Source organism: Belonocnema kinseyi, chromosome 1 (assembly GCF_010883055.1).
Source record: "Belonocnema kinseyi isolate 2016_QV_RU_SX_M_011 chromosome 1, B_treatae_v1, whole genome shotgun sequence".
NCBI classification, from domain to species: Eukaryota; Metazoa; Arthropoda; class Insecta; order Hymenoptera; family Cynipidae; genus Belonocnema; species Belonocnema kinseyi.
In genome coordinates, this window is record NC_046657.1 from 123122121 (window position 1) to 123138833 (window position 16713).

General features: G+C 30.4%; 1 protein-coding gene across 3 annotated transcripts in view; it reads right to left on the reverse strand.

The window, feature by feature from the left end:
• Nucleotides 1–10194, reverse strand: part of LOC117174087 (ubiquitin-conjugating enzyme E2 Q2) — a 59204-nt gene extending 49010 nt beyond the window's left edge. For all 3 annotated transcript variants that reach the window (XR_004467339.1, XM_033363199.1, XM_033364398.1), the window contains exon 1: nucleotides 9879–10194. Coding sequence is in view for 2 of the 3 variants with exons in the window: in XM_033363199.1 (XP_033219090.1) it covers nucleotides 9879–10040 (162 nt within the window). In the remaining variant the exon portion in view is untranslated. The remainder of the gene's footprint in view (nucleotides 1–9878) is intronic.
• Between the last annotated feature and the right edge of the window lie 6519 nt (nucleotides 10195–16713).

Sequence of the window (16713 nt, forward strand, 5' to 3'; positions counted from 1 at the left end):
TATGATTGGCTAGTCCCGAAGTTAGTGTTTAGGCATTTTCGTTTGGACCAAAATCTGTATTTTTTTGTGCAAAAATTCTAGTTTTTGCAAATTCTAAAGTCGCCATTTTTTAAATCCAAATTTGGTTAAGCACTTCGTTTACGAATCCTGTTTAGGAATATACTAATGGATCCTTGTTGGATTTTTTTTCCAGATAATCCGATCCAGAGTTATCATGCTCACCACAAGTAAAAATAAAAAATCAGGTTTTGCGGCGACGGCCATATTTCACACAGTTTTCAGCATTTTCAAACGAAAAAGTACCTGGAAATATTTAAATTAAAGAATAGATGTGATTAATTAAGCTCTGGGAATATGTTATAGATGAACGTGGTGACAAGAATCAGCGACAACTGCCAGACAATTGTTATTTTTTGTGTCATAATAAACGAGATTAAAAGGTATTGCAAATTACGAATTTTCGAAACATAACTAGTTTCCTCATTAGATTAACTAGTAATCATTTATGTTTACGTAAAAAATAGACTCACGGAGTTAAAAACAACAGAAAATTAATTGTGGTGTGAGTGCTCGTATAAATGTGCAAAAAAAAAAATCTGTCCAAAAAAATTATTGTATAAAAATCTAAGATTTTGAGTGCTTTTTCGGAGTAGCCTGAAACTAAATTAAAAGTGTCAAATAGAAACCAATCAGTATTAACTATTATACGGGACCTTTTTTAAAAATGAAAATTAAAGAAAATTATTTGTCGTGTGTGACAATTGTCTGGGAGTTGTCGTTAACTGTTGTCTCCACATTCAACTAAAAATATGTAGTAATCGATCATCTATAGTCCATTTCAATAACATTTTTTCAACATGGCTAAAAAAATATTAAATATCCATTAACATTGCTAGATATAACTCCGTAAGCTAAATTGAAACAGTAAAAGTGATCTAATTGCATTTTTTACCAAAAAATTAATTTCTTCCAAAAAAGACGAATTTTTAACTGAAAAAGATCATTTGTCAACCAAAAATTAAATTTTTAGCCAAAAATAAATGTTCGAATAAAGAGATGAAATTTTAACTAAAATTATGGAATATTCAAATGGAATAATAGTTTAATTTTTAGTTGAAAAAAATCGATCAAAAAGACCCCCAAAGAAAAAAGCAAGTTTTAAATCAAACAGCTCATTTTTCAACCACAGAAATGAATTTTTAAATTGAGATTACGAACTTTCAACCGAAAAGAATTGCTAAACAATAAGATTAACTTTCAAATAAGAAGATGAGTTTCTACAAAACAATCGATTTTTCAACAAAAGACGCGGATTTCCAACGACATAGATTCATTTTCAATTAAAAAAGACCAATTTTCTGCAGAGTTGTTATATTTGGAACTAGAAGATATCAATTTATAGCAAAACATGGAATAGTTAAATTTTTAGTAAAAGAAATTAATTTTCAATCAAACTGATGAATTTTCAACTAAAATGATGAATCTTTAATTCCAATAGTTGAATTTTAGGCCAAAAAGATGCATTTTATACAAAGAAAATACGAATTTTCCACAAAGTACATACATTTTCAAAGAAATAATTCAATTTTTAAATGCAAAATATCAATTTTCAACCAAATAGTGGAATTTTCCCCAAAAGCTTTTTCTTATAATGAAAACAAAAAACTCTTTCTCTCATAAAGTATAGATATATTTAAAAATGTAAAAAATCGGACTCAAGGCACGTTACATTCTTTAAACCTTATGATAAGCTCTCTTTTTAATTAATAAAAAGCAAGCGATCATTTCTCGGGGGTTTTGTGGTAAAACGATTAAATTTTCCAGGTTAAGTCAAGTGTATTGAATGATAATTGCCCACAAATAAATAATTTTATTATAATTAAATATCTTAAAATATATTCTTAATTTAATATTTCAAGATAAAAACACTCATATGCCCTGCAATTGTACATAAAGTAGAAATACTTTTCTAAATTGATCAAAATTATTAAAATAATGAAAATTTGAATGTTGCTACGATGAGAAGCAAATTCCCGGTTTTCCAGGACAATGAAATTCCCGGTCAAGTACCACCCTAATCAGGCAAATTTGTATTATTTAGTAGTATTTGTAATACTATTTTGTATTTGAAGTATCTTCTTGGATAAGAACAAAGAGTAACAGATCTCGAAGGGGCTCGGGGAACAATGGAGGTGACTTTTCTGTTCAACGAAACGACTGCTCTTCGATTCTTCGAAGATATCCGCCCATTTTCTACCGCTTACAATTGGTTTAATGGCAATTTCAAGTATACGGCCATTGCAATCAAATCGTACATTAAAAGGGTGAAAAGATACCATAAATTTGACTGTAAGTGGGCGAGCGAACTAACTAAAGGTAAATGATTTCCATGGAAATCTCATAAATTTTGTGCTGATAAATCAGTTGGGCATTTCACGAAAACAATCTTTAGTGAAAATTATGTTCATAATTGTAAGAGAGATTTTTGTTTAATTTGCCTACAATATAAGTAGCCTGGTTACAAAATTTCATGACTTTTCCAGGTTTAATTAAAAAAATTCCAGGTCTACTTTTTTTTTTTAATTCAGCCAATTAAATTAAATTGTACAAAATTATAACGCAACGTAAATGGTTTATCAATAAGTTTCATTGACTTCGAAACAATTTTCAATAATATTTGTATCGAAGTAAAAAAAAAAGTATTCTGTAAACATAACCATATTATTTTTGTTTATTACTTTAAGAACAGTTATAATCTATTTATTGATGCAAAGATTGGGTTTACATTTAAAGATAATAGTAATCTAAAGAAAACTTGAACTTTTTAACAAAGTTAAAATAAAAATTTTAGATCTTTTTGCTTTTCTTATTGAATCTTTCATTTCTTTTCATTTAATTATTACACGTTGCGTTATATTTACATTTTCCTTAAGTTTTCTTTTTCAACTTTTATATATAAAATTCGCTATAAAATATTAAAATAAAAAGAATTTGAAATAGAGACGATTAAGAAAGTTGCAGGTCTGGTGGTAAACTTGAGAATGTATTGGCTGTTCGGTAGTATTTATTGTAGTTTGAATTTCGATGAATGAATTTAATAAATTTTCAAGGTGCTAACCACCCTTGTAATCTTTTGTAATCCCATTCAATCACTTATCATATTATGTTATATTAATCGATAATATTATTTTTAACTTCGTAAATCCATATGAAACACGAGATTAAGCGTTTTTGCATTATATATGCACTTATAAAAAACCAAATAAAATGCAAGAGTTAAAAATATATAAACTAGATGATTATGGACCTATGTAAACTTTATATTCCTTATATCTGATTCGCTAAATCACTATTGGGTTTGTTCGTTTAAGTTCCTTCTACCTTTGTTCGAATATTTTCTTTGTATCCTTCTTCACGGTGTAATTGTCAAAATAATTGGATAGTAGAATGAATTCTAGATAATATGTTTGATAAATATGTACATGGGAAAACCTTTTTCAAACAACTTTGGAACCGAGGGGTGGACCATTCCGATATTCCCGGTGCACTCACAAAATATTCCCATATATTCTTGTAATATTCCCAAACAGTCCCAAAAATGATTGATATTAAAAATTCGTAGTAGTAGAAAACTCGAACAATTTGCCCGTATGACTTTTCATCATAAAAATAAAATGATCAGAGTTATAGCATTTTCAAAATGAAAAAAAAAAAAAAAACATTAAAAACAAATATTTTATGCCAAACATGTAAAAACAAAAGTTGTTCAGCCAAAAATTATCTACAATTTTTTTTAATCAACTCTTGTCATAAAAATATATTTTAAAAAAAATCTACTTTTTGAACAAAGGACATAAGCTGCAAAAACATTTAATTAACAAAATTGTTCCCCTCAATGATATCTACAAATGTGCTTAGAATCGCCTTACGCTAGGATGTGTATTTTTAGTTTAAATCGTAAAAACTTAAATTAAAAATAGACGAATTAAAATGATTAAAATGATGGAAACACGACACTAGTTGCAATAAAGTGTTCAAAGCTAATTTTTAACAGGAAACGCATTTTTTTAAATTATACAAATAAGACAATGAAAATACCAATGCATATTATGAATTATAATAATATAAATTTATTGAAATGATACATTTTTTCAGGGTAGCCGAAAATAAAATTTAACGCAGAATTAGAAACAAATATTAAAGTAATTAAATAGAAAAATCTACTTTATTTTTCAATATCTGAATAAGCAGCTCCAAGCCGAGGTACAGAAATAAATATTATGGGAAATATTGCTTATTTCTAGGAGTCAGATTCCACCTTTCCTACCTTTTAAAATCAAATAGTTTATTCAATGTAGAAGAAAGGCATGTCTTACTCCTAAGAAAGAATCAAATCATCTAACTTCTAAGGTCTAACCTTAGGTCATAAACATATCATACTCATGTCTTGTTTTAAATTAAAAACATAAACAGCCCTAATGGTGCACATTAAGGCATTCGTCGTTCGACACCCGAACCATAAAACTAAACACTTACGCTATGAATTCTTAGAAATAAGAGGGGAGATTAACGTTTACTTCACGTTCTCACGCATTCCAATTTTCTTTCTAATGCTCCAACAAATGTTATATAAATTTGGTATAATAGAGTTGAACATAATGTAGAAAAGTTAGCATTTTTGACAAAATCGAATGTGAAGCACGAGATACGTGATGAGAATATGTTCGTTAAGGCCGAAAGAGCTTTAACAAAAGAGAATTCACGATCCCCATATTACTGTTTTCGATGGTTTAACCTTCAATTTTAAAAAGTTTTTGCACATATGTGGATGAAATATTAAGTCCGAGCAAGTAAATACGTTATCGAGCGCGAAGCGTGAGAAAAAACTGACGCGCGTTTCAACTTGCCGCTCGTTTGAAAATGTGTCTCCCAATCCATAATCAGAGTGATCGTTTTAATCAAAGACAAAAATTCCCGGGCAATGACATTTGTAAAATCGAACGCTAAATCTAAAAATTGCTCCATTCGAAGGAATAAAAACTGAACTGTAAATGAAAGCACTCAAAGTTAAACTCTTGAATTTTAAACTTTGAGAATTGAAGTTTAAAAGTTGTTTCATTCAAAAATTTGAAACGTTTATAAATTTTAGAGCTTAAAGATTCAGATTTAGTTCTAAAAATAGAAATCCACGTTATGATTTTCAATCCTCTAAATTGAAGAATCAATCAATGAATTTACAAATGTTCAAATTTATACCATTTTAAGAACATTTCAATTCTAATTCCAGCTCGGAATTGATTAAAAATTCCCTGTTTAAATAGGAAGATTTAATTCTTTTAGAAAAATTCCTTGTTCCAATCCAGAATTTTTATTCTTTTGGAAAATTCTCCATTTCAACTAATAGTAAGAATTAGAATTTTTCCGTAAAATTCGCTGTTCAAATTCATAATTTTTTTTTAAATATCCTGTTTCAACGTGGCAATAGAATTCATTCTTTTAAAAACGTCCCTTTTTCAGCTCGGAATTGATTAAAAATCTAAAATTCACTGTTCCAAGAAAAACTATAATTCTTTTAGATAAATAAAAGTTTCAACTCAGTATTAAAATTCTTTGGAAAAAGTTCCTGTTCCAATTCAGAATTCTTTTTTTTTCATTTCCGAAAATTTCCAATACTAGCTCAAAATCAGTTAAAATTGGAAAATTCCCGGTCCCCAGTCAGAATTATTATTCTGGTTAAATTCCAGTTCCAACAATAAATTTATAAAAAAAATGAAAATTACTTGTTCAAATTAAAATTTAAATTATTTTTATTTGAAATAGTTAAAATATTCTTAAATGCTTCGAAAATGTATTCTAAAATATTGAAACATCTACATGTTTTTTTTACATTTTTTCAAAATAATTTTTTTTTAATTCTGCCAAATTAAAATTTTTTTCTTAAAATCCTCCACATTCATTTTTATCAATTTTTTAAATCTTTTTAAACATTCTCTTAAAATTAAAAAGCATTTTCAATTTTCCTAGGAAACGGGTTTTCTTCTTCTGAAGCCTGTGAGAATTCTTAAAAAGCTTCTACATTTTTTATTATAAATGTGGTTAAATAGAATAATTAAAATGGTAAAGTTCAGTTTTTTTGTTTAGTTTTGAATATTTAATTTATAGTTACTGATTTTAAACTACCACTCAGGTATTTCTAAATATTAAGTACTGTTCTTTTTCTTAATTAAAAATTTTCAAATTGCATGGTTTAAAAATGGAATATTTTAGAATAAAATTATATTTGAAGTTGAATAAAAGCCTTTAATTATAAATATATTATTTTGAAGTTATTTAAAAATTAAACATAGTTTATAAAGTTTCAATAGGACGTTTAATTTTTTTAAGTAATGAGACGTTCCAATTGAAACAGATTAATGTTTAACGTTAAAATCTGGAAATGCGGAAATTGTAAAGTGATTCCGAATCGTCTTGTACAATAAATTATTATTTACTTCTTAAATCTTACAAGTCTCAATTTAAGAAATCATTAATTATTTTATATTCACAGTTGATCAACTAAAAATGTTTTTGTGGTCAAAAATCCTCGATTTTAAACGCCTTAAAGTAAAAAAAAAAGTTAAAAAAGTTACAAAATAAAAACTTTTAAAGCGAAAGATTTTCGAATCACGCATTCTAAACTGAATGCTATCATAATTGAAAAAGATAAAAAGTAAACTAGTTATCTAAAAAGCGGTTATAATCAAAGGTGGAAGGATATTTTTTCTAAAAATGTATTAAATTCCCGGCCAAAAAATAAATTCACGATCATTTCCCTGTTCAGCCTAATACAAAATTTCTACTAAATACATACTTGGACATGTAAAGAAAAGTGAATAATCAAACGAACGATTTTTTTCTCAGCCTGTTTTTAAAAATTTACATTACTTTTTTTATAAATAATTCAAAATAGTAGGACTAAAAGAGTTTAATTATTCCAATAAAAATGTCACTCATTTGAACATGAGAAATGTAATTACATTCTATATTTTTAATGTGTTATGCTTTTCTGAAATAAATTTTCTCGAGACCTACGCAAACTATTTAAACATTTCAATTTTAAAGCATACCGATTTTATCGCTTCATTCAAATACTTTGAGAGTTTTACATTAAATATAAATTTGGTTAACATTATTTCCCTGCATGAATCACTTCGGATTAAATTTCTTTTTTGGGTAAGAAATCGATGCAAAAATGTTTTCTTCGACTTTTAAGTTAAAAAATGCAAGCTTTAAAGATTGATCCACTTTAGATTTGAAAAAAACTCAACTTCAAAGTAGATGATTCAAAGTGGGACAATTGAATTCTGCGTTGCATCAGTGACATTGCAAGAACTTTAAAATTAGAAAGTTTAAATGTACAAAGTACGAATGATTTCAAATTCATAGCCTTCAAAATTACAAAATCCACAAGCTTTCAAAATTTAAAAAAGTCGATATACAGGTCTTCCAAATATCCATAAGAAATTTAGGTAACTACATACTCTAAACATGGAAATTGTAGATATAAATTTTATTTATTAAATCCTTAGAAATATTTGGGTCCATTTTGTCTTGCTTATACCTACCATTTACAATTATGACATTTCTAAAGTTATTTCAAATTCAATGTTAATTAATTTAAATAAGAAATTGTCTAATTTTGAAGGATTCAATTTAACGTTATGCAATACTAAATTTATTCCTATTATCGCTGTTTGCTTTAGCATAATACGCATTCAAAACAGAATGACTGACAGAATAAAATTTTGTTCTAACAGGGTGGCCGTTTCAATCACAGAAAAAATCCCCAGTCATTTCCCGGTTCGCAAACATTTTTCACGGTCAATGAAATTTAAAAATTCGAACTCTAAAGCTAAAAATTTCTCCATTGAAGGTAAAAAAAACCGAGCTGCAAACCATTAAAAATAATTCTAAGACAGAAATGTTGATAATTGAATGATTACATTTTTGTTATAAACTGAACCATTCTTAAATTAAAATTTATTTAAAATAGTTTAACAATCCTTTAGAATCTTCGAAATTTAATTTTCAATTCTCGAAAACATCTAAATGTTGTTTTACATTTTTTCAAGTTTTAAATTATTTTTTAATTTTTTTTTCAGAACTTCTTAACATCTTTCAAAATGATTCGAATTATTCCTTTTTTTGAATCCTTCCAATCTTCCAGATGCGTTTTTGTCAATTTTGGAAATCTTTTTAAATATTCTCTTAAAATTAATATTTGAAAATAAAAAGTCATTTTCGAACTTTCCGTGCGAATAGGCGTATTTTGTCGGAATCGTAGAAACTTCCTTCAAATTATTTGATATCATTACAAATTTTGAAACTTTCCGACCTTCTAAATATCTCTTGCATCCAAATGTAACAATTTTACTTGTAAATCATTATTTTTTTCAAATAGAACAATTAAAATTGAAACGTTCAAAGTGTAAATTTTTTGTTTAGTTTTGAATATTTGTATTAAAATTACTGATTTTAAGTTAGAAGTAAAATATTTCTAAATATTAAGAAATTGTTCTTTTTCCTAGTCACAAAATTTAATTTTTTAAATTTTAGATTAAAAAAATATTTCAAATGTAATAAAAGCCTTTAATAATAAATATATTATTATATTCACAGTTGGCAAACTAAAATGTTTTTTAAAATCAAAAAGTGTAGATTTCAAACGCTTCTAATTTTTTTTACAATTGAAATCTAAAACGGAAGTTTTTTCGAATTGCGTAACGTAAACTGAATGATAACATGATAAACAAAGTAAAAAATTGAACTAATTATTTTTAAAACCTTCAAATGAAACTTGGATATATTTGCTTTCCTAAATATTTGTAAAATTCCCTGTGATCCTGTATAAATACTATTTTTCGGCACAACTCTGCGAAGACTGAAACTTTTTGAAATTTGAAAGGCAATTGCAAATTGTATACAGAAAAATATAAAAATAATTTTAAACATAACTACTCCAAAATTGCATAATTCATGTGGAACCAAGTAGGATTTAAAATGATTCGAGACGTATTTCTCCCAAAAATTAAGAAAGTTCCAAAATCAAATTTACTATTTATACACAATTGCACTATATAGTAAGCGCCCTGAAAAATGTATAAATCCGGCTTTTCAGTAACAGGGGAAAGGTGGTATATGTCAACAGTAAATTTTGTTCCTATCTTGAAACAACAATTTGTTTTTAGCAATACCTATTTAAAGTAATTCCATGCAATCTTCTTCTAAATTTCTACCTAATCCTCACTTTTGAATCATCTTTGAAATGGTAAACAATTTTTTTTAATCTCTTCTAGTCCACAACGAAGCAAACACAAGATCGAGAGTGCAAACAAAAAAAACGTGAAGACCGCACTTATCATCATAATAATTTTTACCGATTAATCACTGAAATACAACAAAGTATTGTTGTTCTCACATGAAACTTTTTAGCACTCTTTTCTCGAGCAACAAAGACCTTCGATCTTTGTGTAACTCAGGGAAAAGAATGTAGGTAGGCGACTTTTCTTTTCAACGAATTTAACTGCCCTTCGATTCTTTGAATATCTCCGTCCATTTCCCCTCGCTATCGACAAAAATTTTAAACCCAGATTTTTGAAGATATTGCAAAGCAGAATCGGTCAAAACGAAGGAATAATTGCAGTTGCATTGGGGCGCGGGTGGAAAAGCGAACACAGGTGCGGAAAACAAAGGGCCATGTATGATGAAAGTAAATAAATTGACTAAATAAATAAGCATCTTCCGTCCTGGGAAATTAGGAAGGCTCAGCGTTTCGCGAAAATGAAGAGCAAATTCGAGAAGGTAAGAGTGTATCAAAAAAGGAAATTAGATTGACTTACTGTGATATTGGCGTGAATTTCGTATTTCTTCCCATTTTTACCGACGAACCTGCAGCTGAGCTCGTCCACGCTCGCAGACATTATCTGAAACCTCTCATGGCTCTTGGGGAAGACGGACTCGAGGGTTTTTATCTCCTGCTTCAGTGTGTTCAAACAAGCCATTTGGGCTCGGCCGTGCGCGAGGAAAAACCTTTGTCCTGAATTTTCTCGGCGTTACTAGGCTTGGCCGGAAAAATCACACACACCGCGGTAAAAACAGGATGGACCCGATGACTACCCGAGAAAATGGCGACTACGGCTGACTGCTCCTCGAGCTCGACCGATCACCGAACTCGGGAACATACGCACACTCTCGGATACCACGAGGAGCCGCTAGTGTCGAATCAAGCAGTAGCGACATCTATGTTTTCCGCGGGAAATTCGAAAGTCAATAAAGAAAGAACGTGGAGCAAATGTCATGTCGTTCCACTTCATTTCGTCGGAGGGACCATTCAGATATTGCGTAACATTAAACAGGGGAAAGGGGTCAGATTTATGAATTTTCTTCACCATTAATTTTTTATAACAAAATTTCGAAATAAATAATTTTAAGACATAAAAATTATTTTAAATGTTTCTAAACGTCATTAATAGAAGAGAACATTTTAATTATAAATGATTATTTAATAATTAGAAACAATTATGTCCTTAACATTTCGCTATAAAACTATAATTTTTACAATTTCTTACATTTCCAAAGAGATAGTAACAACTAACATATAAACCAAAACTTATTTTGAAGAATTCGAAAAAAATTAGAAGTTTTTTAATGATTATAAACGATTTGAGATGATTACATTTTCTTCATGATTTTTGGAAACATTTTTAATGGTTTAGGTCTTATTTTAAAAGAAAAATGTTAAGTTTTGAAGATTCTAAAATGTGTTGGAAAAGAATGTGCAAGACTTTGAGACAATTTTTTTTAATTTCTCCGGATTTAAATATTTTCTAAGTAAACTGAATTTTGCAGTGTATCAAGAAAATGAAAAAAGTGTTCTTAAGATTCATGGGAAAAATTTTAATGATTCTTTTGTAATGAATTCTACGAAAAAATGGAAAAAATCACAAAATTTGTAAGATTATTTCCTTAACTTTTTAAAAAGAGCTTAAAAAATGTTAAAGCAAAATTTTGCATTTTAGCCATATTACATCATTTAAGAAAAAATGGAGTAAGTGGGAGTAAGTGCAAGAGGTATTCAGAAGTTTTGATAGTAGACAAAACACTAATACATTTCTTTTGTTCTGCACAGAAAAATTTATAAAACAAATGAAAAACATCATTGTTTTGTTCCCTGTATATAAACTGTGTCTATTTTTTTCACTTGGGTACCTAGGTAAAATTACAATATTTTTTATTTTGAAAAATTAATTTTAAGAGATTATTTAAAAAGATTTCAAATCATTTTAGAACAATTCAAAAATTGTCAAGGAAGATTCTGAAAGATTTTAAGGCAATTTTTTAATTATGCAGAATTTAAAAATAAATCAGGATAAATTTGTACAATTTTTAAAGAATAAAAGGATTAGAAGATCTAATAAGATTCAAAAAGAATTTTCTTTAGATTCGTGTGAACATTTTTAATGATTTTTTATTTTGTAAATGAACTTTAAATGAAAATTAATTAAGGTTTTTCAAGGGATCAAACGATTTCCTAAAATTTCGTACAAGAATGTAGAAGATTTTGAAACAAAATATTTCAATTTGATACGATTAAAAAATCAAAAGCAAAATCAATTAAATTTAAGAAATCTTGAAAAGAATTGAAGAGATTCACATACAGGGTCATCAAAAAGTCTTGGACCCCCCCCCCCCCTATCAGCGAAAATATGCGTTTTCGTGAGAAATGTTTCAGGCAAAAATTTCAGGAAAAAGTGAAAATATTGTCATTTGTTTCTGAATTTCATGCAGTTGTGAAACATAAGACGATAACTCATATTGTCATTTGTTTCTAAAATTCGCTGTTTTTCTTTTTCCTGAAACTTTTGGCTGAAACATTTCTCACGAAAACGCATATTTTCGCTGATCAGCCGTCTAGACCTTGTTTATATTTACACAACCCTGGAATGACCACGAAGGTCATCGGATTACATAACCTTGATACATATCTAAACGTAAAATTTTGCGTTCTTTCGATTGGCGATGTCAAAAATAGGGGTTTCCATTTCAAAAATAAAAGTTGACTTTGAAATAACCTTGAAAGTCAACGTCAAGGTCAGCTTCCAGGTCACCATTCAGATCCTCGTCCAAAACCCTGAAACTTTTGCCTCAAACATTTCTCACGAAAACGCATATTTTCGCTGATACGGGGGTTAAATCCGACTTTGAATTGTTTGGTATAGGCACGGACTCAATATATATTTTTTCCTAAGGATTTTCGAACGAAAGAAAGAAAACTTGTCGAATATCCGGGGTTGTGCGAGATCCTCGGATCAATAAAATGTTGAAAAATCAAAAAATTTATTGAGGAAATGATTATTTTCACGACAAATATGAATTTTGCGAAAGATAGAAATCAGCGGGTAGCAGACGACAGCATATGAACGGTTAGAATCGTTTGTAAAATTAATTTTTTACTCACAATTCTGACATGATAGAAGAATTCTCGAGATATACCAGGTTTTCAAAGGGCCACGTCTTGATGATGGTGTCCTTAAATTTTGCGAAATACGTTGCAAAATGGAGAGAAATGCAGACAAAATGCCCTGTGTATGTCTTGCAACTGTATTGCAAATTTCACTTTCGCCCCCCAATTCTACTTACGCTTCGCTAATTTTATTTTCGCCCCGCAGATTTTACTTTCGTCCCGCTAATTTTACTTTCGCCGTGCTGATTTTACTTTCGACCCGCTAATTTTACTTTTGCCTCGCTAATTAGACTTTCATCCCGCAAATACGATTTGCGGAAAATGTAGGCTACTTTCGCCCCAATTTTCAAGGGAAAATGTGGCCATTTCGGTCACGTGTGGAATAAATCTTTATTTTTTGAAAATTCGTCTTTTTGGTTTTAAAATTAATTTTTGTGATTGAAATGTTATATTTTTTGATTAAAATATCAACTATTGGACTTTTTTGTTGAGAATTCATCTTTTCAGGTTGAAAATTAAACTATTTTCTTGAAAATTGAATTACTTTATTAAAAATTCAAATTTTTGGCTTGAAAGTCATCTTATATGGTAGATTCAGAGAGTTTCGAAAAGTGGAGGTGTAAAGAAATCGGCGATGGTCAGTTTTCACAAAATACTTTTACCTTCCCATTATGATGAGAATGTAAAAATGTATTGTTTCGGGACCGATAAAATTTTCAACTCGCGCTACGAGCTCGGTTATTGTATTTTACCCAAATTGTTCCATAGGATTTTTAACATTAAAAGTCGAACCACCGACAACTGAAATTTAGTGATTAAGAATTCTCCTTTGTTGAAGCTCCTTCGGCTTAATCGAAAACATTTTCATCACTTACCTATTGGGAAGAAAAGGTCAAAATAATATTATTACATCTGATTCAGACAAAAATTTGTTATTAAACATTTTATTGTACCTTGTGTTTTTCTGCCAAAAATTCGAATTGTTCATTTGTAATGTCATTTTTTACGATTAAAACGAAAATTATGCATTATGTAGTATTTTGTGTCGTTTACTGAAAATATGAATTTTTTACATTCTCATCAGAGAAGGTATTAGATTTGTGTAAAATTGGACCTAAAATAAAAGTGTAAAATAAACGTGTGTCCTAAAATAAAAGTCAAGTTCGTTAGCCAGCCATTTTAAATAAAAATTCAAAAAGTGAGCGTATTGTGACAATTTTTGAGACCACTTTTCTTTTTAATTAAAATTTTTTCTACGAATATTCATAGCATTCAAACAGATGAACAATTTAATGAACACATTTTTTCTACGATTTTCTATAAATATACGTTTTCCAAATAACATTGCAAGATATTTGAATGGAAACATTATTATATAAAAAAATTTCTCGTATGATTATAATTGTTTATATTATAAATAAAGTTCACCAAACCCAAGACGACTCTCTCGGTTCCAGTTCTACCTCCCCCCTTCTCCCAACCCTCCCTTATTAACTGAAGTTTTTGGTGGGACTGACGTTAGAACTACAATCTTCACCATATGACGATTTGATACTTAACTTTATCATGATTTCGACTCAGAAAATAAACTTATTGCATAAAGGTGTTAGTTGGGCGTATAATCTAAACAATGAATAATACAAGCTACAAAATAGCCTCGGAAAGGACTGGAACTTTTAATGGCAAAAGGCATGCACACGGAAAATCTAAAGGTCATATTTCAGGCGACGAATAGAGACTGGGTGTTTGAAATGCTAGGGGAGTAAATGGTCTCAAGGTAAAAGAATTGCTTGAAACTATGGACGTGAAGAAACTAGATATTTTGTGTGCCCGAAACAAAGAAAAATGGATGCGAAACTAAAGACATAAAAAACGGCGTGTTAAAAGGCGGATTTGAAATATGGTCAGGAGTAGACTGTGAATCACATGGTAAACAAGGAGTAGGTCTGATTTTGAATGAAAGAGCAAAGCAGCATCTCGGAGACCATGGTTTCGTGTCTCCCAAACTGCTGTGGGCTAGAATGAAAGTAGGAATCAGAAGACTGTTTATTATAGCATGCTACGCGCCGGTTGATAGTGATACTAGAGAAGTAAAAGACGCCTTCTGGGACACTTTAAATGACACAATAAACATCTGCGAACTTGGGGAAAGAATAACTCTACTAGGAGACATGAACGATTGGGTGGGCATCCAAAATCAGAGTACAGAACGAGTATTAGGTAATTTTTGGGATCCAAGAACAAACTATAACGGAGATAAATTAGTTGGTCCATGCTTAGAAAGGGGTCTGTTTATTACAAATACTTGGTTAAGGCATAAAATGATCCACATGTACACCTGGTTTAAAGGAAAAAGCCGCAGTATAATCGACTTTGTTGTTGCGGATGAAAGACTAAGAGAGTTAGTCAAAGGATGGAGAAAAAAGAGAACCAAGAAAGCAAAACAAATGCGAATCAAAATTGGGAACCTATAGAAACCGGATGTGCAAATAGATTTCCAAAATAAGATAATCGAAAGCATAGATAGGGCAACATGAGAGGACCGTATAAAAAACAAAGATATAGAGGGCGCCTGGACAATGTTACGGGATATCCTTGTTAGATGTACGATCGAAGTGTGTGGTACCGCAGTTGTAGGAAGAATTTCTGGTGTTGCGTGGTGGAATGATGAAATTCAGACTGCCCAAAAGCAAAAAGAGAAGCGTACAAGAGAACTTTGAACATCGCAGGTCTTAGCAATGAGGAAAGAAGTAGACGTAGAAATGATTATAGACGCGAAAACAGGATACTTAAACGATTAGTTAAAGAAAGTAAAGATACAATTAGAGCAGAAGAAGAGATAAAAATACAAAACGACTTCGAAGGAAGCAGGAAACTACTTTATAAAAAAATGAAAGGAAACAAAAGTACAGAAATTGTCAACATGAGAAATAGTAGGTGGGAAATGGTATATGATGCAGACATAATACTAGAGGCTTTCAGAAACTATTTTAGGAGACAATTCGGAGATGAAGCTATAGGACAACACAACTGCGATGTTGAACACGATGCGATGGAAAACTCAATTGAAAAAGTCTGTGTCACTGAGGTTAGGGATATAATTAAGAACTTGAAAAACGGTAAGGCTGCCGGGGTAGACGGTATTAACGCTGAAATATTCTCATTGTGACAAGAATGACATTCTTACTGAAGAACAAAAAGGATGTTGTAAAAACTCACAAGGCTGTAAAGATCTAGTCACTATAGACGCTGTTGCCATGACTCGAGCTCGTAAGCATCAAAGGAACTTACACATGGCATACATTGACTACAAGCAAGCGTTTCCTTCCGTTCCACATGACTATTTGCTTGAAGTCTTAAAACTTTACAAAATATGTCCACGCATTATTGATTTTCTAAGCCATGCGATGAGGCTCTGGGGTAAAAGAATCAAGTATTTTGATCATGGACAACCAAGGATAACTGGATCAATACGCTTTACGACGGGTATATTTCCAGGAGAATCCTTCAGCGCACTATGGTTCTGTTTAGCATTGAATCCATTGAGCAAAACACTTAACAGCATGTCTCATGGGTTCAGAATTCATGATCATGAGGATGGTCATCAAGTGACCCATCTTCTTTACATGGATGACCTGAAGCTGTACGCTAGTTCAGGCCAGAAACTGCAGCAAGTGATTGATGTCACAAAGCAGTTTTCCAATGATATCCACATGGAGTTCGGACTAGATAAATGCAGAAAAGTGCATTTAATCAGAGGGGAATTAGGGACCGCAGAGTTAGAGAACGAGTTCGAAAATGACATCGAGGCAATGGCTGCAGGCGAATCATATAAATATCTGGGCATTCTTGAATCTAAGGGTATTCAACATACGATAGTTAAGACAAGCCTAATGACTGCCTACACTACGAGACTCAGATTAATTATGAAGAGTTTTCTCAACTCGGCAAACAAAATCAGGGCGATCAACACATATGCCATCCCTATCCTCACGTACTCCTTCGGGCTCATAAAATGGTCTAACACTGACCTTGGAAAGTTAAACAGGATTGTTCGCGTAGAAATGACGAAGCACCGAATGCACCGCAGAAATTCAGCGATTGAAAAAGTAGTTCTACCACGACATTTAGGGGGTAGGGGCGTTGTAGATGTCAAAAAACTGTGTGAGTCACAAGTTATACAGTTACGAGACTATTTTAACAGCAAACGA